The sequence below is a fragment of the Spea bombifrons genome, chromosome 6, assembly GCF_027358695.1.
Source record: "Spea bombifrons isolate aSpeBom1 chromosome 6, aSpeBom1.2.pri, whole genome shotgun sequence".
Classification (NCBI taxonomy): domain Eukaryota; kingdom Metazoa; phylum Chordata; class Amphibia; order Anura; family Pelobatidae; genus Spea; species Spea bombifrons.
This window is the reverse complement of record NC_071092.1, coordinates 17,516,461-17,543,214: the sequence shown is the minus strand read 5'-3', so window position 1 is coordinate 17,543,214 and position 26,754 is coordinate 17,516,461. Positions and strand designations below refer to the sequence as shown.

The 26,754-nt window shown below is 42.0% G+C and overlaps 1 protein-coding gene across 2 annotated transcripts in view; it reads left to right on the top strand.

Annotated features, from left to right (window-relative positions):
* Positions 1-26,754, top strand: part of ST13 (ST13 Hsp70 interacting protein) — a 138,704-nt gene that overhangs the window by 8,745 nt on the left and 103,205 nt on the right. For both annotated transcript variants that reach the window (XM_053468639.1, XM_053468640.1), the window contains exon 2: positions 12,741-12,798. In XM_053468639.1, coding sequence (XP_053324614.1) covers positions 12,741-12,798 — 58 coding nt within the window. The remainder of the gene's footprint in view (positions 1-12,740; positions 12,799-26,754) is intronic.

The window sequence follows — 26,754 nt, the reverse complement described above, 5'->3', positions numbered from 1 at the left end:
TTAGCATAACACCCATAACTCTCACACACTTACATTCAGCATAACACCCATCACTCTCACACACTTACATTCAGCATAACACCCATCACTCTCACACACTTACATTCGGCATTACACCCATCACTCTCACACACTTACATTCGGCATTACACCCATCACTCTCACACACTTACATTCGGCATTACACTCATCACTCTCACACACTTACATTTAGCATAACACCCATCACTCTCACACACTTACATTTAGCATAACACCCATCACTCTCACACACTTACATTCAGCATAACACCCATCACTCTCACACACTTACATTTAGCATAACACCCATCACTCTCACACACTTACATTTAGCATAACACCCATCACTCTCACACACTTACATTCAGCATAACACCCACCACTCTCACACACTTACATTTAGCATAACACCCATCACTCTCACACACTTACATTCAGCATAACACCCATCACTCTCACACACTTACATTTAGCATAACACCCATCACTCTCACACACTTACATTCAGCATAACACCCATCACTCTCACACACTTACTAATCCACTCTCTCCTACCTTTTCTTCTTTCACTCTCACGTTTCCTCTTCCTCCTCTTCTTCTTCTTCTACTTCTTCTTCTTCCTGTCCTTCCGGTGCACTGAGCGCGGAAAATGTTGGGCGTGGCTTCAGTGTTGTTGCCGCGCGCACCGAAACGGGAGGGGGCGGTCCGCCCCGGCTGCCGCTCATCTGAGGGGTGCCACCATGCCGGCACGCCTCCAGAAACTGGAGGCGTGCCGGCATGGTGGCACCCCTCAGATGGGCGGTCCGCCCCGGCTGCCGCTCATCTGGCATGGTGGCACCCCTCAGATGAGCGGCAGCCGGGGCGGACCGCCCCCCTCCCTCCCCCGTCAGGTACAATTTGGGACATGTGCCACAATTTGGGACATGTGCCACAATTTGGGACATGTGCATTTTTCTAATTGGAAATTAGATGTGTGGCCATCCTTCCCCCTGTGTTAATTGGGACATTGTTGAACCCGGCCAATTTAATTTACCCCATCAAATCATACATTTTTTAAAAGTAGACACCCCATGGGCATTTAACATGCCAGTATTTTAACTCTCTCCATGCAAGAATTGTTTTAAGTTAATGTGCTACTTGTAGGACTAGCTCACGAAAATATATATATATATATATATATATATATATATATATAATTGTTTTGTTTGCCTTTTTTATTCTTTTTACGTTTTTTTGAACTTAAAGGTTCCCCTGATGGTGACATCAGTGGGAAATTAATTTTACATTTCACTGTTTGTTTTTTTTACATTTTATTAAGCAAATTAAAGGTAAATAACAGACCATTGCCAGCAAATGACGTTTTCTAACATTTCTGCATACATTACAAGAATCCCACTTTGGACAAATATATTATAAGGTACAGTGATAACACGTATACCCCCCTTTATAATATTTTACAATATGGTGTGATTTCACTGTGGACATTTAAAGCTGTATCAGCCCAGTACTTAGTAAATGTCATTTTCCAACATTCTACATAGGGTTAAAAAAATTCCCCCATTGGACCAACACAGTTACACTGCTCACATCTCGCACACACAGCCCTCTATTATATCTTAGAATACGGTGTATTTTTACTGTGGAAATTTCAAGATATAGCTCCCCAAATATCAGCCCAGTAGTTAGCAACTAGCATATTTCAATATTCTACATGGGGTTAAACTAAATTCCCCCGTTGGACCAATACAGTTATACTGCACATATCCCCCCCCCTCTCTATTATATCTTAGAATATTGTGTATTTTTACTGTGTAAATTTAAAGATATAGCGCCCCAAATATCAGCCCAGTAGATAGCAAATGTTTGGTTTTTTTTTTTTTTTGTTTTTTTATCTTTTTATTGGAAAATGTTGTTTTTTTTTTTTTTTTTTTTTTTTTTTTAAAGACAAACAAATGCCATTAATTAAACAATGGATACAACAATATGGGCAACAAACCAAACAATTAGTTATTTTTTAAATATTGTTTTAATCATTCAATCCATTCCTTTAAATATAATGCATCTCTCCTGGCGCTTGAATTTATCCAATTTACACCTTTCTCCATTTGGCATTGAAATATAATTTGATTCTTTAATTATGGCCAATCAAAGGGGGAGCTATTATTCCAGTTCTGTGCTATAAGGAGTTTTGCTGCTACAAAAAAATAAGAGACTCTTGTGTTTAGTTTTGGCCAGTTTAGATGTAATATTGCCAGTTCTGGGATTTGAATTATTGAGGAGATGCCCATTTGGTTTAATTTAGAGAATACCATAATCTCTTAACTGTATCACATTCCCACCATATATGCATGTAATCACCTGGCTTTGTATTACAATGCCAGCATATATTCGAATTTGAAAATCAGATAAACCTTAAGGGGTTAAGTGGGCTGATCATTATGTCAGCCCCTGGATGACCCTGCCTTAGAAAGAGAGAGGGGTCATCTAGGGTAATTGTGGAAAAATAAATTAATAATAATAAAAAAAACCACATAATTATTACCTGAACACTTGTCGGTGATTATTGATCAATATCAGTGGCCTAAACTTGTCACTAACAAGCCTGACAACTGTCAAAATTACCCTAGTTGAACACCTTGACTTGTCTACTGTTCGTAAACATATACTTTTATGGAGTAATTTAAATTGGGGGCTTCCAAAATGTCCCAAATGGGATATGGGCCCAGCAAACCAATTTCTGAAAATTCCAAATTTGTAAACTAAAATGCGCACGTTCCAGTTCTGTATGTGAACCATGCATGTGAGGCCTTGTTAGAACCGGGGGATGTTGGTGAACACAATTTGGTGGTTTTTTTCTGCAGATCCACATATTCTATACAAAATATAATATGAAATCTAAAGCAACATTGCAACATATGCAAAAAAAAACCCCACATAAATATAAGAATACCTCAAAATCTGGCAGCAATTGGTGATAAAATCCCTGTTTGAAAAGTGTCAAAATGACCCTAGTTGTACACCTTGACTTATCTACTGTTCATAAACATCTAATTTTGGGGGAATAATCAGTATCTCTGACAAATATTGCAGTTATTAGCCTACCATGCCAAATTTGAAAAGAAAATACATTTTAAAAGCGTGATGCATGCTCTCTCACTCTCTCACTCTCTCACTCTCTCACTCTCTCACTCTCTCTCTCTCTCTCTCTCTCTCTCTCTCTCTCATCCAGATTCCCCCGCACCGCTGCAGGGGACCTGGATCCTCCTGTCTCCCCCACAAACACACTTACCGGTGCTTCCTGCTGTATTGCCGGGTCAGCGGGTTGACGTCTACGCGATCCGCGTACACAACGTTTGCTGCAGCCGGAAGGAGGTGTGGCTAGCAGCGGGGGTTGTCTGAGTCCGCGACGGATGCAGACAAACCCCCGCTGCCAACTCTACCTCCTTCCGGCTGCAGCGGAAGGAGACGTCAACCCGCTGCCCCGGCAATACAGCAGGAACTTGGAAGCACCGGTAAGTGTGTGTTAAATGGGGGCATAGGGCATTTCTGGAATGCCTTATACCCCTATATGCCACTCTGGCAATTAGGGGGTTAAAAGGCATATTATGGGGCAGAGTGGCATATAGGGAGGTATAAGGCATTTCAGGAGGCAGAGTGGCGTTAAGGGGGGCATTTAATAGAGCACTCTGGCTCCTGAAATGCCTTATACCTCCCTATATGCCACTCTGCCCCATAATATGCCTTTTAACCCCCTAAATGCCAGAGTGGCATATAGGGGTATAAGGCATTTCTGGAGGCAGAGTGCTCTATACAATGCCTTTTAACTCCCTTAATGCCACTCTGCATCCTGGAATGCCTTATACCTCCCTATATGCCACTCTGCCCCATAATATGCATTTTGATGGAATTTTAATCAAAATGTCTGTATATGCACGTTGTGCATGAAAAAACTGTGAGTGCATTCCTATTGGTATATTTATTTTACCTGAAGATACTGCACTATTTTAAGTTTGTTTTTTAGATCTTCATTTGAAGAATATTAAAGCCTTTTACAGTCCTTATTGATGGGTTGGATTTATCTCTTCCACTTGTGAGTGCAATACATCACTTAACCATCACATTTGAACATACCATCTACACTATATTGTGTTGTTTCTTTTTTCCCTATATATGCACCTGCGCCCCATACATTTTTGGCCTGCTTGTATTTTCACACTTTGAGGAGAGTGTCGTCTGGGCAGCTGCGGTCCATATTAGGGAAGTATTATTATATTCAATCATTTATCATTTATTACACCTCACCTAAGTAGCACGTATTTTTGACGGTGTTATGTGACAGAATGACCTGTCAAGGCCCCAAGGTAGTCAGAGATGGCTCCAGCCTGGCTGCCAAACAGGCAGGAACTCCATTGTTTAATCCCATCAATAGGATTGCTGACTGGGGATTAAAGGTTGGGTTGAATACATGTATCTGTTAATTTATGTTAATGACGTTATATGGCTATATGAGTCTATGTTTTACAACAATAAACTGTTCATTCCTGCTGTACTCAGTTCAAGGTAGTTGTGTGTCTACTTATTGGGTACACATAGCAGGGTTCCAATGTGCGCATGCTGACTGGTGCTGGAAGTGATTCCAGGGACAACAGGAGGATACATGTGGGTGATCTCTCGGAGTTACTACAGCTCTCTTGGTGAACCCATTACATTGGTGGCAAGCGGCGGGATTGCGTCCTAGTCTGAGGGACTCTTCCTTTGCACCGGGATCTATCTCCAGGAAAGAGAATGGAAGTCAGCTACGCAGAGCTGATCCAGAGGAATTGTACCCGCCTGAAGCTCTGGAGGGATGTTCTCCACTTGGAAATTAAGTACAATGGGAAAAGCCTCCCAACCTTTGAGGAAAGGTTTTTGCTCCAGCGGAAGTTGCGGATGCCGTTCTTGGCGAAGCAGCCCAAAGAGGAATGGGTGACTGAGCTGGAGGTGCTGGTCCAGACAGAGCTGAGGTTGGATGATGGATATCGGGCTCTGCGGTGGTACGCAGCACAGCTGTGCCTGGGGTTGAAGGATAAAGGTCCTACAGAGGGCTATGGCTTCGGCAGCCCGGGATTATTATTGGAAATGATAGAAAAGGATCCCGACTTCGGTAGTGCATCGGAGCGTCGAGAGGAAGACGTCCAGGAGCGAAGGGAGGAGGATATCCCATACGTGCCTGAGCTGTGGGCTGACCCACATTGATTTGACTGCGTGGTCACCTGAGGATGTTGACCCAGGAGGGGTGGATGGGACTGAGTCACAGGGATACTGGTCAGCTAATCCAGATCCGATAGCAGAACTATGTGACTGTACATCACAACCGGATCCAGATATTGTGGATTTAATTGATTTTACATCTGAGGATGTTGGTCCAGGAGGGCTTGCGATTGACTTCCCTTCCCAGTGAAAGGAAGAAAGTTTTCTGTGTGTAGTAGATGGCACTGCGGTCTCCACAAGCACCCACCCAGCAGAAGAGCTGCCATCGGGGAAGCGTACCGCTGGCCTCTGCCTGCTCCTTTCCCTGTTTCCCGAGCCTGACCACAGCAACCTTGTAGGGTACAGTCAGGCAGCCCCTGAGACTGTGGTAGTTGATGGGACTGTGGTCTCCACACCTGGGTCCCCAGAATGTTTGGGAGTTGGCCCAGATCCACACTCCCCAGCAGAAGCGCTGGCAACAGGGCAGAGTGCTGCTGTTCTCTGCCCACCCCTCCCCCTTGTTCCTGAGTCTGACCATGACGCTCCCGCAGTGCCCACTCAGACCACCGCAGCCAAAATACTGGCAACAGGAGAGAGGCAGGACGGCCCCTCTCTACCAGGACTGGAGGTGCCCGCAAACCCTATGGAGGAGCTTTCTCCTGGTCAGAGTGCAGCTGGCCTCTGCCCTCCCTCATCAGACGTCCCTCCACTAGAGGATGGTACAAAACCAGCACTGGGGGACATGTATCCCATACAGGTGGATGAGACTGTGGTTGCCACCTGTGGTCCCCAGAATTGCTGGGCAGCTGGCTCGGATCCCCAACCCTTGATTGAAGGGGTCCCCGCCACCCTGTCATCTCCCCAGCGGCTGAGAAGACTCCAGAGAGAAGGTGCAATTGTCAATTCTCTCCAGCGGCGGTTGTATTTTTAGAGAGAGGCAGAGGGCAGGTGGGTGAGTACTGCTGTTTTGTTACATTGTGTTGGGGAGTACCAATTTGTGGCTGGCAGTTGTGGTCCAGATATACAGACTGACTTCGGAGTCAAACTGTGTGGGGTCTTATCAGACGTCGGTCTCCCCCAGAAAAAGGAGATATGTGATGGAGTGTGTGACGGAACTGTTCATCCCTGGGGCCCCTGGAGAGGACTGAAAGCAAGCCTGCTACCTACAGATTATAGACCCTGGCGAGTGGGACTGTTGTCCTCGTCTGGGACCCGAACTCCCCAGTCTCTAAGTGCACCCCAGGACTGGTTAGTGGGACAGGTGCCTTTTGCCAGCCCCCTGCATCCACAACTCCAGGAGCGACGTAGGGGTCTGGCCCCAGTTCAGTCTTCTTTTTAAAAGGGGAGATATGTGACAGAATGACCTGTCATACAAGGCCCCAAGGTAGTCAGAGATGGCTCCAGCCTGGCTGCCAAACAGGCAGGAACTCCATTGTTTAATTAATCCCATCAATAGGATTGCTGACTGGGGATTAAAGGTTGGGCTGAATACATGTATCTGTTAATTTATGTTAATGAAGTTATATGGCTATATCAGTCTATGTTTTACAACAATAAACTGTTCATTCCTGCTGTACTTAGTTCAAGGTAGTTGTGTGTCTACTTATTGGGTACACATAGCAGGGTTCCAATGTGCGCATGCTGACTGGTGCTGGAAGTGATTCCAGGGACAACAGGAGGATACATGTGGGTGATCTCTGGGAGTTACTACAGCTCTCTTGGTGAACCCGTTACAGTATATAATTTATATAGAGAGAGATGTGTATATATAGAGGGATATATATATATATATAGAGAGAGAGAGAGAATATAAATATATATATATTATATAGATAGATAGATATAGCTATATCTATCGTATTTGCTTGATTATAAAATGACCCTGATTATAAGACACAGAAAGAAAGGTTGGAATGCAGCACTCAGTAGTGAGATGGTGCACGAGCCTGGGTACCACCAAGTCCTTCAATAAATCCAAAATAAAGAAGCAGAGGCTCAGCTCTCAAATGATAAGGTTATTATACCTGAAATGTAGGATACTGCATCTCACTGTCCCTCTCACTTTAACTAGTGGCTCCGCTTCTGTAATTCCTCGCAGGTCAGAGTGTTAAGCGGTGATGCAGCATGGTATGATACTCATATTTCTGTCAGCATTAAATATCCTGATTATTCAGTAATGTTTAGCAATGAAGCAAGGTTGTATTAAACTACTGGCATTATATCTGAAGCAGATAGGACTACAACAAAGGTGAGTTTATTTCACGCAGGCAACATTTCGACACACAGGTATTTAAAGTGACACTGCAAACTGACTAGTCTATATATAAAGTGCATTATTATATTTTGTTACAGTAATATTTCTAGATCATATAGCGTCTGTATTTGTAGTACAGTGTTGATTTTAAACTTGTGTACACTTTTTTGATATGATAATAGATATATATTTATCACTTCACTTTCATATTTATTTAGACTTATAATATAATTATATTTATATTAGGGCTGCAACAACTAATCAATAAAATCGATAATAAAAATCGTTGACAGCGATGCAGGGGACCTGGATTCCCTTCACTGTCAGCCGGTGGGTGACAAATTCCGCCTCTCCCCTCCACTTCCGCTGGGGCTCATACGCAGCGCCAGCATCGCATGATGTAGAAGCCCCAGCGGAAGTGAAGGGGCGTAACGAAGGCTGTCTGTGCATGGGGAGGGGGGAGAGAGGCAGAGTGGTGAATCAGGGAGTATAATGAATTTCAGGGTGGTGCAGGGCGTTTATGGGGGCGGAGTGGCATATCAGGGTGCACAGTGGCATATAGAGAGGTATAAGGCATAAATGGGGGCGAGTGGCATATTGGAAGTTATAAGGCATATCAGGGGGCACAGTGGCATATAGGGGGTATAAGGCATATCGATATTAGGCATATCGGGGGGCATAAGACATATCTGGGGTAAAAGGTATATCAGGGGGCTCAGTTGCATATCACTGGGATTAGAGCTGAAACAACGAATCGATAAAATCGATAATAATCGATAACGGAAATCATCGATAACGATTTCCGTTATCGATTAATCGAGTGATCAATTCGTTGTTGGAGCACTCGGCTCCTTTTACTTACCTCCGCGAGCGTTCCCCGCTTCTGCTACACGCTCTGCAGTCTCCGCCTTCTAGCTACGTGACGGATGTGACGCGTTCCGGAGGTAAGTATTCTTCATGTCTGTGTGCACGGATCGCACAGAGCCACTCGCACAGAGCGAATCGCTCTGTGCGAATGGAGCCACTCGCACAGAGCGGTTCGCTCTGTGCGAGTGGCTCCACTCGCACAGAGCGGTTCGCTCTGTGCGAGTGGCTCCACTCGCACAGAGCGGTTCGCTCTGTGCGAGTGGCTCCATTCGCACAGAGCGGTTCGCTCTGTGCGAGTGGCTCCACTCGCACAGAGCGGTTCGCTCTGTGCGAGTGGCTCCACTCGCACAGAGCGGTTCGCTCTGTGCGAGTGGCTCCATTCGCACAGAGCGGTTCGCTCTGTGCGAGTGGCTCCATTCGCACAGAGCGGTTCGCTCTGTGCGAGTGGCTCCATTCGCACAGAGCGGTTCGCTCTGTGCGAGTGGCTCCATTCGCACAGAGCGGTTCGCTCTGTGCGAGTGGCTCCATTCGCACAGAGCGGTTCGCTCTGTGCGAGTGGCTCCATTCGCACAGAGCGGTTCGCTCTGTGCGAGTGGCTCCATTCGCACAGAGCGGTTCGCTCTGTGCGAGTGGCTCCATTCGCACAGAGCGGTTCGTGAGTGTGGGTGCAGGGCAGAGTGGGGGTGGGGGTGCAGGGCAGAGTGGGGGTGGGGGTGCAGGGCAGAGTGGGGGTGGGGGTGCAGGGCAGGAGACTGGGTGCAGGGCAGAGTGGGGGTGGGGATGCAGGGTGTGAGTGTGGGTGCAGAGCAGAGTGGGAGACTGGGTGCAGGGCAGAGTGGGGGTGGGGATGCAGGGCAGGGTGTGAGTGTGGGTGCAGGGCAGAGTGGGTGCAGGGCAGAGTGTGAGTGTGGGGGCAGGGCAGAATGTGGGGGCAGGGCTGGGTGCAGGGCAGAGTTAGAGACTGGGTGCAGGGGCACAGTGCAAAGTGCTGGGTGCAAAGTGCCAGTGCTGGGTGCAAAGTGCCAGGGCTGGGTGCAAAGTGCTGGGTGCAAAGTGCCAGGGCTGGGTGCAAAGTGCAAAGTGCTGAATGCTGGGTGCAAAGTGCTGGATGCAAAGTGCCAGGGCTGGGGCAAAGTGCTGGGTGCAAAGTGCTGGGTGCAAAGTGCCAGGGCTGGGTGCAAAGTGCTGGGTGCAAAGTGCTGGGTGCAAAGTGCTGGGTGCAAAGTGCTGGGGCAAAGTTTCTTGAACAGTAATAGTCCACCTCTTTTCAGAATGTTTGGGGTTATTTTGTTTCATAAATATTGTGTTTGGGTTCTTGTACTTTGAAAATATTGTTTTTTATTACATCATAACAAAATAAGAATGTTAATGTAAATTTTAAGTTGTTTTTTAACATCCAGTTCATTAAATTCTTTTAAATAAACGAAAAATTTGCATATTGTTTTTTTTTATCCGATTAATCGATTAATCGAAAAAATAATCGGCCGATTAATCGATTATTAAAATAATCGTTAGTTGCAGCCCTAACTGGGATACAAGGAGTATAAGGCATATCAGGGGCACAGTGGAATGTCTGGCATGTAGGAGGTATAAGGCATATCTGGGGGCAGTTTGGCAAGCTGGGGGTCAGATGTGCATAACTGGAGGCAGTTTGGTAAATAAAAAAATCTAAACAAGGCTTTTTTCTCATAGTTTTTATTAAATATGAAAAATAGTTAACATATGAATTAATATTTACTAATAACTTTGTATTTAACCCCTTCAATCCCCTATAGACGTACCGGGACGTCCAAAAAACGCCCACAAAGAAACCCCTATGGACGTCCCGGTACGTCCAGCCCTTCGTGCAGCGTCAGGGACACATCCCTGCCGCTGCACGGGAGACCAGGCTGTCGTTTGACAGCCTGGACTCCCCAATGACAGCAGAAGCCGGCTTTGCTGGCTTTCTGCTGTCCGATCGCCCGTAACAGCTTCCGGCATGAAAGCCGGTAAGCTGTTACCGGTAAACTGCCCGATCGCACAGTTGCAAACGCACGATCGGGCATTCCCTTCCGGGTTACGTCACTGCTGACGTAACTCGGAAGGTCATCGGAGGACAGGATATCCCCTGCGGGGATATCCTGCCCTCCGATGAGGCACAGAGACGCTGCGATCTCTATGCAGGTCTGTGAGGACCTGCATAGAGATCACAGTGTGATCGGTGCAGGGGGATCACGGGGAGGGGAGTGAGAAACCATCTCTCTCACTCCCCCTCCCGTCCTGTAAGAGAAAAGCAGAAAAAAAAAAACGGTTAGTCATTTAAAAATAATATTAAATAAGTCATTAAAATAATAATATAAATAATACTAAAAAAAAATTATAATGTGAGCTGTGATGTCACTGTGACATCACTGGTATGTTCAGGAGGTCCCTAGGAGGACCTCTAACCATTAATGTGTAAAAAAAATATATATATATATAAAAAAATACAAAAAATGTAAAAAAAATTAAAATAAAAAAAAATATATAAAAAAAGATAATAAAAAAATTTCTTAAAAAACCTTACATCCCATTGCCCTAGCATAACATCTAGCCAGTATAACCCTGCTGCCCCCGTTCACAACCCCCAAACCCGTTAAGCCATAGGCATAAAAATTATACAAAATTGTACACCTAATAGAACGCTCCCTGGTGCTGGGAAAGTCTGGAAAATCTATATAAATTAGGTATTTCTGAAATCAGGACACCTGAATTGATAAACTTGGAGGGGATTTTCCATCACTTTACCTAATTTTGTGAGGATTCAGAGGGAAAATGTAAAAAAATATTAGTTTAATTTTCTAATCTTCGCTAGTTTTTACTAAATTTCTCATTCTAAATTTTCAGCTAATCATCCAACTATGGTATCAAACGAAAGCTCTATCTCTCCTTGAAAAAAAAAATTTATAGTTTACATGGGTACACTATTCACAGGAAAAGAGAATCATCGCTAAACCGACATACCCCAAAAATGGCAAAATTGCTCTGGGCTTTGAGGTACCAAAAACCCCTGGGATTGAAGGGGTTAAACCTAGTTTGAGAAACACTGTGTTTGGGTTCTTGTAGCTTTTATTATTATGTCAGTAAAATAAGAAGGTGACTAGAGAAATACCATTGTGATAAAGAGATGAAAGTGTAAATTGTAATTTTTTTATTACATTATTTAAAAATTGCATTTTTTTTATCCGATTAATCGGCCAACTAATCGATTTAGTTGCAGCCCTAATTTATATATACACATTGACTGGCTATCTTTGCACTGTCACTTTATATATAGACTGGTCAGTTTGCACTGTCACTTTAAATTGTTATGTAGGATCTGGTGTGTCCGACCCCTTAATCACTTGTTTTGCATAAATATTTGAGCGTGTGCACTAATGTTTCTAAGGCTTGAGAAAGACCTGTGCGTCGAAACGTTGCCTGCGTGAAATAAACTCGCCTTATTTGAGTGCTGAGCCTCAGCTTCTTTATTCCTGATTATAAGGCGACCCCCCCCCCAATCTGAATATTAACTTAGGAAAAAAAAGAAAAAGCCTGAATATAAGACTACCCTATAGGAAAAAAGTTTTACTAGTAAATGTTAATCTATATAAACTATTATTTTAAATAAAAGCTATGATTGAGAAAAATATATTTTTTTGTTTTTATTTTCCAACCTGCCCCCCAGTTATGCAAATCTGCCCCCAGGCTTGCCACTTTGCCCCATAAATGCCTTATACCCCTATATGTCATGGGGCACAGTGGCATGCCTTTTTTTACCCTCTATATGCCACTGTGCCCCATGATATGCCTTTTGACCCCCTATGTCTTACAGGTGCTTCTGATTCCCTGGTGTGTAGTCGGGGCAGCGGGTAGACGTCTACGCAATTCACGTAGGCAACTTCCGCTGCAGCCGGAAGGAGGTTCCGTTAGCACAAACCAGGGAGTCAGAAGCACCGGTAAGTTTGGGGGGGGGGGGTGTTACCTGACTGGAGGATCCAGGTCCCCTGCAGCGATGCGGGGGATCTGGATCTTAGTTTCATAGTCAGACCTATTTGAGGTCTGATTATAAGACGACCCTGATTATAAGACAAGGAGTATTTTGTCTTATAATCGAGCAAATACGGTATGTGTGTGTGTGTATATGTATATGTATGTATGTGTATATATATATATATATATATATATATATATAATTATATAGACGTGCGTAGGTGTACTAATCAAGGAAAAGGAAACCAAACTGTAAAAAAAAAAAAAAAAAAAAAAAAAAAAAAGCAAATAAACCTTTCTTTTCCTACTTTGTCATCCCAGGGCTAAATAAATTAAATGTTGAGAGGATTGTAATGCTATTTCGTTTTCTGTTTTGCAGCATAGGTGCATATTTGCCTTTTCCAGAGACCAAAGATTTCTGTGCAAAAGCTGGCCAGGTAATTATGTAGATATGTACACTACTCTCTGAGATATATTATGTAATGTTATATATGTTATGTGTATGTTAGCATGTTTTTTTGTGTATGTGTTAGAATATTCTTTGTATTGAATATCTAAGCTTCTCCAGTGATCAAACAGCAAACAAGACCACAGCTTCTATGTCTTATTAATTAGGTTTATTCGATAACAAATTATCAATTCGTACAATACCAATGCTGGAACAAATGTTGATAAAAGGTACTGTAGGCTAAGTATCTTGGTGAGATGAAGATGAGAGCGTGGAAAGAGCGTAGAAAGAGACCTTGTCTTTGTAGTCATGCCAGTTTATACCCCTTTACATTTGGTTAGGGTATACGTAAAGGAATCCTATTGGAACAGTCATACGATACACCGGCATTCCAAGACCCTCTAAGCTACGTCACTTAATTGATGCCATATGTTCCTAGCACTTGAGTTGCATTCAGGCCTAAAATGTGCAGAACAAAATAAAAGTATAAAAATGATTTCTTACACTTCCCCCTGTTTATGGTTATGTACCATAAATAAATGTTTGCTGTCCATTCATACAACATTTGTATCACATTCGTATCACATTCAGTGAGTGCAGGAAGATATGTACACGATAATATTATAAAAAAGAATCTGTGGAAGACTGATGCATCCTACGTCTTAAAGTTTCCCTTAATATCATCTCTCCTTGCTTTATCTTTTCTTGAATATTTAAATACGATTTTCTTATTCTACATAATAAACATATTTGAAAAATAATACATATAAAAGACACAAATAAAACAATAATAAATGGATGTAACAAAACATTTTTTTTTTTATTACAAAAATACAGAAAGACTTACAAATAAATACATAAATACATCAATAAAATTTAAACAAATACATAAGTACATAGCATAATTTAAGACAAACATACAATTTTGGATTCCAATTAACAAACACTATTGCCACGTACTTCACAGAAGAAAGGTTAAAAAATAACAAAAATACGAGGGCAATACTACTTCTTCATATCAGTGTGTTATTGGCTCTATTGGGATATTATTAAGGCTCTATTTCTTTCAATCTGCAGGGATATGACTGCAGAAGAAGAAAATAAAAGAATGCTAATCTTAGCTAATCCATTTTACCTTCTTGCAGGAGTTTTATCCAGTTTTCCCAGGCTTCTGACCCAGCTTTATTCCCTCTATCATATAACAGAAGCAATTTTTCCATATAACATTGATGCAGAATTTGAGCTTTTATTTTTATCCAACTAATTGGATCTGAGGTTCTCCAATTCCTGGATACAATTATTTTAACTGCTGTTAACACATGTAATAAGAACTGCAATTCCTGGATAGATATTTTGGGTAGATTTAAATGTAATAGGGCTCTTTCTGGTGTTAGTCCCCAGTGTGATCCATATAACTTAATAAACTTATTAGATAATTCTTGCCAAATTCTATTTATCAATGGACAGCTCCACCAAATGTGGATCATATCTCCTTTGTAGTACCCACATCTCCAGCAATTCGCCAAATTATTGGGAGACATTTTTGCCAGTGTTGTAGGCACTAAATACCACCGGTTCATCAGTTTATATTGCATCTCATTAAGGTTCAGACAGTGTATATTTTTATACGATACATACAATGATTTATTCCATTCTTCCGGTTTAATTATGATATCTAAATCTCTCTCCCATTTTTTAATTGCTAGGGGGGTATACTCCTTTTTAAGTAGCGTTATCAAAGTTAATGCTTTTGACAACAATTTTTTTTGTGATTCCCCTACTACTAGATCACTTAAAAGTTTTTGTGCTTTTAAATTTTGATTCCAATTTATCGATTTTAATAGAAAACTTTTAACTCTTAAATAGTTATATGCTTCGCCTGCTGATAAATTAAATTCTATTTGAAGCTGAGAGAAGGGCTTCATATTGGAGCCATTGATTAGGTCTTTTATTCTATAAGCGCCTCCTTGTATCCAAGTTTTTAGATTTATATTGTCCATTAAATTTTCCATAATATCCAACGATAAGTCTGCTATTATCTTATTTTTTAGACCTAGCTTACTTCTTACCCAATTCATATACAATTGTCTTAAGACTAAGCTATTTATAGTTGGCATTACTTCTATCGCTCTCTTATAGGGGACCCAAAAGAAAGTTTGTAGCACTTTAAAAGGGTATATTTTTATAATCTCACCTCTATACCAGGACTCCTGAGTAGATTCCTTTCTCTGTGATATACTGGCATGCATTAACAGAGCTGCCTATAAATATTCTTGGATTAGTGGGACACTTAATCCACCTTGCTCTTGATTTTTTGTAATCAGTTTAGCATTTAATCTCGGTTTCTTACCTCCCCAGATAAATCTATTTATAGCACCTTGAATTAGATCCAGCCAACTGTAAGGTATATTTAGTGGAATCATCCTAAACAAATATATAAATTTGGGTAGGATATATACTTTCACCACATTTATCCTCCCCCACCAAGAGATAAATAGGTTTCGTCATTTTTTAAAGGATAAATTCATTTCTTTAATCATGGGAAGTAGATTTTTTTTTCAACCCATGTATTTGTAATTTTAAGACCTAAATAAACTAAAGTATCATTTGTACAACCGAAACCAATTCTCTCGATTTCTTTCTTTTGTGTTTCATTTCAAGATAGGATGGTAGCACTATTGATTTATTTATATTTAGTTTATAGTTGGAAATAAAGCTAAATCGATGTATAAACTTCATAATCTGATTCACTGAATTCACTGGATCTTTAATTGTAAGTAATATATCATCTGCGTAAAGTTTGATTTTTTTTTGTATTTCACCCTCTCCACAGCCCACTATCCCAGGATTACTTCTAATATCTCTTGCGAGAGGTTCTAAGGATAGGACGTAGAGCAGTGGTGAAAGAGGACAACCTTGTCTTGTCCCATTAGACAACACAAACCAGTTAGATTTAATTCCTGATCCAATTACTCTACCTCTCGGGTTCTTATAAAGGGCCATTATCGCTTGGTGAATCTTACCTTTTATCCCAAATGCTTTTAAGGTTTCTGCTAGATATCCCCAATTGACCCTATCAAAGGCTTTCTCAGCATCTAAAGATAGGGTCAACTGAGGAATTTTAGTTTGTATATTATCTTCAAAAATTCCCAATAGAGCTTTAATATGGTTAGATGCAGAGCGTCCTTTGATAAATCCAACTTGATCTGTATGGATCAGCTGCGGTAACACCATGTTTAGTCTTTGAGCTAGTATACCTGCATATATTTTTGCATCTATATTTAAAAGGGATATAGGTCTGTAACTAGTTATCTTATCAGGTTCCTTCCCTGCTTTAAGTATTGGCATAATATTGCCTCTCAAAAACTCTTCAGGAAGCACCCCCTTATCCATACCCTCATTGTAGGCTCGGACTAGACATGGTGAGATCTCCTCGATAAATATTTTATAAAATGTTGCATCAAAACCATCTGGTCCAGGGGATTTTTTTCCCGCAATCTGTGTATTTCTTTATAAACCTCATCTAGAGATATTTTTTCATTTAAGGTATCCAAGACATATTTAGGGAGTTTAGGAACTACTTTATCCACAAAAAAGTTTTTTACATCTAATTCTGTGGACTTATTAGGTAGGTTATATAACTCTTCATAAAATTCATTAAAAGCTTGACCTATCTCATTGGGGGCTAGGAGAGTTTTTCCTTTATGTACAATTCTAGTAATCATCTTATCTTCCCTTTTCTTTTTCAATTGATTGGATAACATTTTATCTGCCCTATTTCCTTTGTAATATCTTTTTGATTTCAAAGTCATCAAGGCTCTGTTGGTGTTCTCCAGTAATATATGGTTAATTTTATCATTTATTTCTTTAATTCTCATAACATTATCTTTTGCGGGGTTCTGTTTAAGTTTATTAAGGTGGAAAAGAGTAATATATAAATCAGATATTTTAGCTCCCGCTTTTTTTTTTTGCATATGCTCCCAATTTAATAAAATGTCCCCTTATAACTGCCTTGAATGCACACCAAAGATTTAAGGCTGAAATGTTATCCACATCATTTTCAATAAAATAAAGCTGAGATGCTTTTTTTATATATTCAATGTCTTCTGGTTTTTCTATTAGTTTATGATTCAATCTCCAATCTGTTCTAAATTTTTCCCCATTCTCTTCCAAATCCATAGTAACTAAATTATGGTCGGACCATGTTGTTTCATGTATTTTAATGTTTTTTGCTTTTAATACTAAATTACATTCTCCCAGAATTAAATCGATACGGGAGTATGAGTTATGTGTTTTAGAAAAACATGTAAAATCTTTTTCTGTAGGATGGGCCATTCTCCAAATACCAATTAACGCATGCAATTTTTTCCACAGATGTAACAAAACATTGATGATAGCGGAACCAACAGATGATTTTGCCATAATTTCTGTAACAAATAATTTGGACACAAAATGTAAACATGCAGACAAGTCTAACTGTTCCAGTTCTGACATATCTGTGGAAAAAACAAAATCAGGATACTCTAATTTATAAAATAATAATTGTGTACTACTGACAGATACTCCCAATACTCTCATAATGAATAATGTTTCTTCTTTATCTGCCATAGGTATTAAACATGTACCTTCACATACATTATTACTGCATTCTATTACTATACTCAATAAAACTACTTTGTTTATGATATGTTCCCAAAACCCAAATTTATCATCTTGTGTGTAGGTCCCTTTAGTCCAACTAAATAAATATTTAGGCCCTATCGTAACATTTAACCTCACATTACTTTGTCTTGTGACGTTAATTCTAATGTTACAAACTAATAAGTACCCTTTCATTACACCAAAACACACATGACCATTGAAATCATCAATTTCTCTTTTCTTCTTAATTATGTCTGGGAACCCTTGAGTATTGTTAAATTGGCTATAAATTCGTTGTCAAATCTGTAGATCTTCTTGACTCTGTAGATCTTCCTTAGAACCATCAATCATCAGTATGGTCGCCGTCAGAACTGCTAGAAACAAAAAGGATTGTCTCTCCTTGAATGTCAGATGTCTTTGCCATAATGGACCTTTTAATGATTTGCATTGTCCATTCGATTCTTACATGCAACCTAAAAAACACAACAGAAATGCAGCATCAAAATCTTAGCTGATACAACACCTTTATTATTATAGCACCTCACTATAAAACATGATGTAATGTTCTAATATGATTCTTAAGAAATTGTTTAAAATGATTAACATTAAAGACTATCATTTTATCAAATAGCAAATTATAACACATGAATTTGGATCATGAGATGAATTTAAGAATATGGACAATAGTAAATAATTAATACTTCAATTGATTACGGAAAAACATATTTGATCAATACAATACAATACATAGTAATCCTTTTTAGTCATGACGCAAAACCCTGTTCTCATGAACTAAATTAAGGTTTTGAATCAACCTGAGAAGCAAGGAAGGAAATATCCCTAACTTGTACTTCTGCAAATGATGGACGCTATGTAGTTGCAGCTTAACAGGTACAACATATAACATTACAGGATCTTAACTTAGAGAATAAAACAAAACACAAAACTTTAACATATAACACATCTGATGTTGTTCATATAGTTTTTTTCTTGTAAATTAACTTATTCAAAACATCTTCATAGAAGACAGAGTGCAGGGATACAGTACGAAATAGAGTTAATTGCTATACTAGCTCCCTATATACTGAATCAACATAGATCTACGTATTATAGCTCTCACGACACTTACAACAAACATACTCCTGTATAGTTCCTGTATTATGTAAATCTTCTTTATTAACTTCAATCTCCCTGATTTGCCTAATCATTGGAGTGTAAAGTAAATCTCTTTGAGGTGTTACGGCTCTGTTAGTATATACATTTGGATCTGAACTGTAAGCAAATCCATTTGATTTTCTTTGCTCTTTTAATTTTTTATTAGAGAAATTTTCGACATTGTCTTTTAAAATGTCCCAGTTTCTTGCAATAGAAACAGTGAAAAGACTCTTTATTCCAAAACCTGTGTCCCCTGGGATTCTGCATCTGGGTATGTTTAAATTCCTGAGGGGAAGAAGGGGGGTGAATTAAATGTGATCTCTCCTTTCTACCTATATCCTTGCTATTAACCATGTTAACTACAGACACATTCATTTTAACCCCTTCATGTCTCCATTCTCTCTGGATTTTATCAATAAATGCAGCAGCATCCTCAAGTGTTTGCATATCCGAAGCAATTGCTATGCTAGTAGGATCCAGGTAGTTAAACTTTTTAACAAACACCTGTATCATAGAAGCAGGACATTCATCATCAGAAATTTTAAAAACTATTCTATATGCTCATTGGACAAATTATGCTTCTCCGTATTCGATTCAAATACATCTGCATTACCAAATGCATCCAAATTAGAATTATACGGCGGTATTTCTTTAAGTAATTTCATTAATTCGCTTTGTATCTGTAATTTTAGTTTTGCTGCTTTATTTCTAAGCTTCTTCCTTTGCAGTTCCTGTTCTGAACTGACCTCTGGTTCATCCTCTACATTTTCTGGAATTAAGCTGTGTCTTTGTGTATCTCCCCTTGTAATTACACAAACTTGTTTCAAATCTTTCTGCAATTTTGTAATTAACAAATTCTTAATTTCTAAGCAATCTGACAAATCAGAAATCTCTTCAGTTAATAAATCACCTTTAGGACATTCCTTTTCTATTGCACACACATTGTGCATCTCATTTTTAACAATGTCACTACTCTTTAAGTTACTTTGACTAACATTATTAGTCAGATCATCACCACCAGCAAGTAATGTATTAAAAATCTTTATCATTTTCATTACATTCCTCAACTTGTGTTTATCCTTATTCCCAGAAAATATCTTTTTGTCTATCTTCTTATTTGCATCTTCACACTGACGCCATAAATCATGCCACAAAGCTGAATCACTAGCCGTATAAGGAACAAACGTAAATTCAAGTTTACTTCCGGAAGACAAAGTATTAATAAAATCCATACTTACCGTAGATCAGTTGCTTGCTCAGTCTGCTCTCAGTACGATACACGGTTCTCGAATGCTCTTCCTTCCCACCACATGGTCTGGTAATGTCGAATTACACTTTCTTCTGATCACACTGCTAGGTTTTTTGTTTTTAGTCAGAGGATCTATGTGATCTCTTCAGACAACTGCACACTATCCCCCCTTTGTCAGAAGAGGAAAAGTCAAAAACAAACGTGCAGTAAAGGCTCGCCGTAGAAAACTGACTAAAGACTGGCTGGCTCGTCGATTTGTTAGAATATTCTTTGTCTTGAATATCTAAGCTTCTCCAGTGATCAAACAGCAAACAAGACCACAGCTTCTATGTCTTATTAATTAGGTTTATTCGATAACAAATTATCAATTAATACAGTACCAATGCTGGAACAAATGTTGATAAAAGGTACTGTAGGCTAAGTATCTTGGTGAGATGAAGATGAGAGCGTGGAAATAGCGTAGAAAGAGCGTAGAAAGAGACCTTGTCTTTGTAGTCATGCAAATTTATACCCCTTTACATTTGGTTAGGGTATACGTAAAGGAATCCTATTAGAACAGTCATACGATACACCGGCATTCCAAGACCCTCTAAGCTATGTCACTTAATTGATACCATATGTTCCTAGCACTCGAGTTGCATTCAGGCCTAAAATGTGCAGAACAAAATAAAAGTATAAAAATGATTTCTTACAGTATGTATATAATATACATGTATGCCATTTAAGTTCTTGCTCATACACTTAAATGTACATATTAGCATAGGTTGGGACCATAGCTGCCCTCAGAGATATTCCATATATTTGGGGTAAAAAAATATATTTATACTCTAATTTCTTCAAACATGAGTATTTTTTAAAATATCCATAACGAATGTGTTGAAAAACTGAATCTGACACCAATGAAAAAAACAGAAACAGGGAGAGACAAAATAAGACAATGCTTACAAACAAACCAAAACGTACACGAGACGCATGTTGGGACACACTTCGGAAGGTGAATCAGGCTCGGCGTTGGAAGACAGTGTAGGACATGTGGTTCCTGTAAAAACAATGAAGAATCTACTATCAGAATAAATAATAATTAAAAAAAGCATGGAAGAAAAACTTTGTAAAACCATTAGATACAGAGGGGATAGGAGAGGAAGTGAAAAGGTCTAAGCTCACAGCATATCTAAAATTACTATTTTTACACTTGCTACTGGAGAGTAACCCAATAGATCTAATAGTAGAAAGATCCCAAGAGATCTAATAGTAGAAAGATCCCACGGTCTGCCAAAACCCCTAAATAAGCAGCTCCAAGGGATGTTATCACCAGAATCAAATTATTTTTTTATACTAAGGAGGCATTCATGCAAACAGACAGAAAACAAGCCCTAGTGGTAACTCCATACCAGAAGTCACAATTCACTTACATAAACTAAAATAATTTAACCCTTTGGGGGAAGTGAGTTACTACGATTAGAATATACAATGTTTGTTAATATAATGTTCAGCACAAGATGAGGTTAAAATAGCATAATGGTAGAGGGAGCCCCAATCAAACAGTTTAGATCTTGCTACCAGCTTATTTAGCTATATGGGGGAAGCTACATTAGACTTCAGAAAAGCAATGCAGGAGGAAAACAAAGAACAATGCTATGTAAAAGGCAGGGCTTGACAAATTTGTTGTGACTCTAGGCGCCAGCTAAAAAAGTTAGGAGCCAGAATTTTTTTTTTAAACTAACAGTTGGTTAGGAGTGATCTGATCATCATCAGCCCACTTACTAAACTCACAGCATTTGACCTGGAAGTACCCTGGACTTTCAGGTCAGTGCTGTTTTTTTTTGTTTGTTTTTTTTTTTTTATTATTATTTTTGGATATATATATATATTTTTTTAACGCTTTCAATGCTGATGTTCCATTGGAGCACAGCATTGACTGATATTTAGTCCCCACAAGCTTGTGGGGACAAATGTTAACCCCTGCAATGCCATGAATGTGTTATAGACAATTGTGGAATTGAAGGGGTTAACACTGCACTGTTGCTCTCATGGAGCGATCAGGCAGCAGGGGGGTGTTGGGGCTGGTCTCCACACTCATGTGGAGACCAAAGAACCCTCTCCCCCTGTCACTGAAGCTGTCTCTGGCAGCTGGGAAGCAATTGCTGGTCTATAGACCAGCCATTGCAGGGGGAGTCTCTGATGACTGCTGTAGGCTTCCATGCCTACAGGAGTCATCAAAGGGCTTGTGGGGGCTCGTTTTTGCTGTTGCTGGTCTGCCTGGGCTTGCAGGCAGACCACCAGCAGCAGAGCCCCTGGAAAAACGGGAATTAACCCCTAAATGCCGCGATCGCGGCATTGAAGGGATTACCGCTGCCCCGTCGCTCTCATGGAGCGATCAGGCAGCAGGGGGATGTTGTGTCAGGTCCCCACACTTGTGTGGGGACCCAATCAACGCTGAACCCCCTTTCCTGAAGCTGCCTGAAAACGCTATTGCAGGTTTTCCTGCAATTGCGGTTTCAGCCTACAGGATCACTCCGTGGGAGTGATCACAGGCTTGGGGGCGGGCTCTGAGTGGCTGTGCTGTCTGCCCAGACTCCTGGGCTGACAGCGGCAGCAGCGCCCCCGTGTGGTGACGCGGGGGCATTTTTGTGTGGATGTAAGAGGCTGACAAACTCCTAGGCGCCAGGACAAAATTCTGAGTCGCCATGGCGACCTGGCGCCTGGGATTTGTCGAGCCCTGGTATAAGGTATTGTATAAGGAACACTTTGAAGTATGCAAACCAGGACTGATGTGATACAGAGACATAAGAGAATGATCATGGGGCAGCCTCCCCCCCCCCATCTCTAGACTGCATAAGCTGTCACTAACTCCATTACTAGTCGCTAGAAAAAGAATAAATGTCAGAATTTGGGAACCATTTACAGAATAGACACGTAATGGTTAAGCAAAAAATACCAAAAAACTTACCTAGCCAGACTCCTGCCCTCAGATCTACTCCCCCATGTATATTGTGTGACGGGACGCCCTGTACCCCTATTGGCTACTCCCGCAAAAACGCTGCTTCCTCCTGCTGGGACACCAACGATTAACCCCTTCAGCGCCAGACAGATCCAGCGTCGTAGAGAGAAGGGGGAACGTCGCTGCACCGGAGCTGCATTGGCACTGTGGCTAGCTGAAGCTTAACTACACAGTGTGGCTATTGTCCTGTAAAGGATCATAGCAGCCCACCCCAAGCATCAGACAACACTCATCAAAGTACTCCAATATTCAGTGGGTCCTAGCGCTAAACCCTGCCTACTGAATTACTAATAATCTGAAACTAAACATTAAATGTAAGCATAGAACAGAGATAAAATATACCTATAGCCCTTTAGACACAACTTTTAAAGGAAACAGAAGGAACTGTAGAATCAGAAGCTCATGACAGAGCATAAGAAAATCCAGGAATGGATAACGGCAAAGACAGGGGAACTGTAGAGAGTCGAGGGAAAGTAGAGATAGTAGCTCCGCAGCCTGGATGGGGCCTGACAGCTCTTATTTGCAGTTCTAACGCTAGGAAATCAACGCCAGACCTGCGAAACACAAAGGGTGGAGGTAAAAGGTGCGGAATGTGGACACGGGACCAGTCTGCCGCCCTTAAACTATCTGCCAACGAATTTCATTATCGATTAGTGGAATCGATTTTTATTGATTATTAAATGAGGGTCTCACAGCAGCAGTTCCTACTTACCAGTCCCTCCCTGCAGTCACTGCCAATTGGCCCCGCCCATTTCCTATAGCGTCCACATGGCTCAAGAACTCGTCTAACTGTGAGCATAAAATGAATATTTGGGCTGCTGAAAGTTAAGGGAGGTGGTTAATTTAGGGGCAGTTATAGTTAATGGGGTGTTTAGGGTTAATTTAGGGGCAGTTGTGGTTGATGGGGGTCTTTAGGGCTAATTTAGGGGCAGTTGGGGTTGATGGGGTCTTTAGGGTTAATTTAGGGGTTGATGGGGTCTTCAGGATTAATTTAGAGGCAGTTATGGTTGATGGGGTCTTCAGGGTTAATTTAATGCTGAGGACTGAGGGTTAATTTAATTAATTTAATAAAGTTAACTTAAGGTGCAGTTAGAGGTAAGGGGGGGGCAAACTGAGGGGAATCTAAATCCTGGGGGGGGCAGTGAAGATTAACCCTGTATTTATTTATGAAAGTATTGTCTGTGAACGAGTCTACAAATCTATGAGTGCACTATGGCATATCAGGGGGGTATACAGCATACCTTGGGAGGATGGAGTGACATATCTGGAGGTATAAGGCATATAGGGTATGTAAGGCATATGTGGGGTGGGTGGAGTGGCATGTCTGGGGGGGTATGTGGCAAAGCTTGGAGGCAGTGTGGCAAGCCTGGGCTCAAATGTGCATAACTGGGGGGCAGGTTGGGAAATAAAAACAAGAAATGCGCCGGTTCGCCGGAAGCTCCCACATGGCCGCTAGAGATAGCCGAGCGGAACAGATTAATAGGCCAGTGAGAGTTACCTTTGACATATTGGTCTGCCAAAAATCCACCTGTTGTCCCAGGACTCTCGGAACAAAAGTCGACCCACCTCCGATAAGCTACCGCCTGAGCAGGAACCCCCGAGACCATCCAGGCAACTAAAGATAGTCGCCTTTTTAGGACCACAGGGTGATGAAGAATCCCTGAGTCTGTCATCTCTAAGGGATGCTGGGAGGTTGTCTCCAGCAGAGCTGTTCTTTGCCAGACTCCGAGCTGGGCTCCAAGGAGCTCGGCTAGACGAGCATCCATACGGAGGAGGGCTGCCATTCTACGCTCCGTAGCCAGAAGGCAGAGTGAGCGCAGCACCCGGTTTGTAAATATTGGCAGATGTGTGCCGGAGGAGCCCATTCCGTAGCCCTGGGGTGGCACATAACTGTAAGATCGAAGAGGGGCGTTCCTGAAGGATCCAAGACCGGAGAGTCTGGAGTGGCTGAGATGGCAGGGGGCATGGAGGACGTTGAGTGATGGGGCTCGCCCACCATGTACTCACGCTTGAAGCGTGACATGTGGCCACCGGGAGAACCCGGAGTGTCCGGGCAGATTTGCACGAACCTCCCACGGGCCGTTTGTCCAAGAGTGTCAGTGGCCCTTCTGAAAGAACATCGTCCACGGAGGCAAGAGTGGAACCTCTAGGGGTTGCCATAGTGGCGGTCACTTTAAGGCGTTTAGCCAGGTGCGCTATTACCCACAGGCGTTTCTGCTTGTGGTGGGCTGCTATGATCCTTTGTCCTTTTCAGGACAATAGCCAGACTGTGTAGCTAGGCTTTGGCTAGCCGCAGTGCCAGCATAGCTCCAGTGCAGCGGCATCACCCCTTCTCTCTAAAACGCTGGTTCTGTCTGGTGCTGAAGGGGTTAATCGCTGGTGTCCCGGCAGGAGGAAGCAACGGTTGGACCGTAGTAAACAGTCAGGGTACCGGACCTCCCGTCACACTCACCCTCTGGGGAGTGATGCTGCCTGCATCCCCTCCCTGGTGCTCCTGCTGCCGCTTGGGAGATGGGCCTGTTGCTCCATATCCCAGGCACTCACTCAGCCGTTGGGGAGTGATACAGCTTGCATCCCCTCCCTGGTGCTCCTGCTCTGATGCCAGCTCTTGTGCTGGGTTGGTGCCAGTGGAGACTGCAGTCCCATCCACTACCACAGTCTCAGGCTATTTTTCAAGATCGAACAGCCCCTGTCCATGACATTCATACACTGTAATCGATAGCTGATCAACCTCTGCAATCACTGCGTGGTGCTCTTGCTGCCGCTGGGGAGATGGGCCGGCTGCAACATCTCCCACGCGCTCACTCGGCCTCTGGGGATTGATGCCGCCTGCATCCCGTCCGTGGTGGTGCTGCCCTGATATCAGTTCTTGTGCTGGGTTAGTGCCACTGGAGACCGCAGTCCCATCAACTACCAACGGCCTATTTTTCAAGATGAAACGGCCCCTGATCCACTTCTGCAATTACTGCGAGGATCACCTACACCAGAGAGTTTGGTCCCATACCGGGACGAGCGGCGTAGAGCGCTGGTTTGCTCTCAATGAGTCCAGCAGCTCTGCATAGCTTACTCCCATCCCCTTTTCTAGAAATAGATCCTGCCCGTGGTTTGGAATGTCTTAACGACTAGGAAGCAATCCCACTTCTGCCACCAATGTGACGGGGCACCCAGTACCCTTGACTGGGTATTCCCGCCAAACTACACTTCCTCCTGCCGGCACACCAGTAGTTAACCCCTTCAGCACCAGACAGAACCATCGTTTTAGAGAGATTGGAGATCCCGCTGCACCGTAGCTGCGTTGCTGCTGTGGCTACTGGTAGCTTAGCGTATTCAGCGCATGTACTGCCCTGAAAAGGACAGTGACGTATTACAGCAGCCTTCTCCACACATGAGACAGAAACAATGTTGAGGTGAAAACACACTGGTGTTTAAACAGTACAATCGTACGTTTGCTCTCCGTCAGGCCCTCCTTTGCACATGTCTCGGTATTTGCACTTGGCCCACCTATTGTAGCCTGTGGGGAGGATGGTAAACACAGGCGGTTCCCTGATTTCCGGCTGAAACCTGATGGATATCGGATCCTGTACAAAAATTGGCCATGGAGGTATCTGTCCTATAAATCCTCACCTGATGGAGACTAAAACACCCCACATAATCCCCCTCCCAAAGTGCAAATTCCCCAAATCTGCGTCCGCGCTCCACAGTCTTTAGTGTCTTTAGAGCCTGGGCCCATAGTCTGTAGGGAGGAGTGTGACAGGGCCAGGCTAGCTGGCTCATGTGTCATATGAAGTTTAGCCGGGTCACGGAGCACTTTTGTGTCCGGTTCCGTATACCGTGACCCGGTAATGTTTTATATTGTGTATTATTGTGTAACCGGCCCAGAGACTGATGTGGCTTCAGCT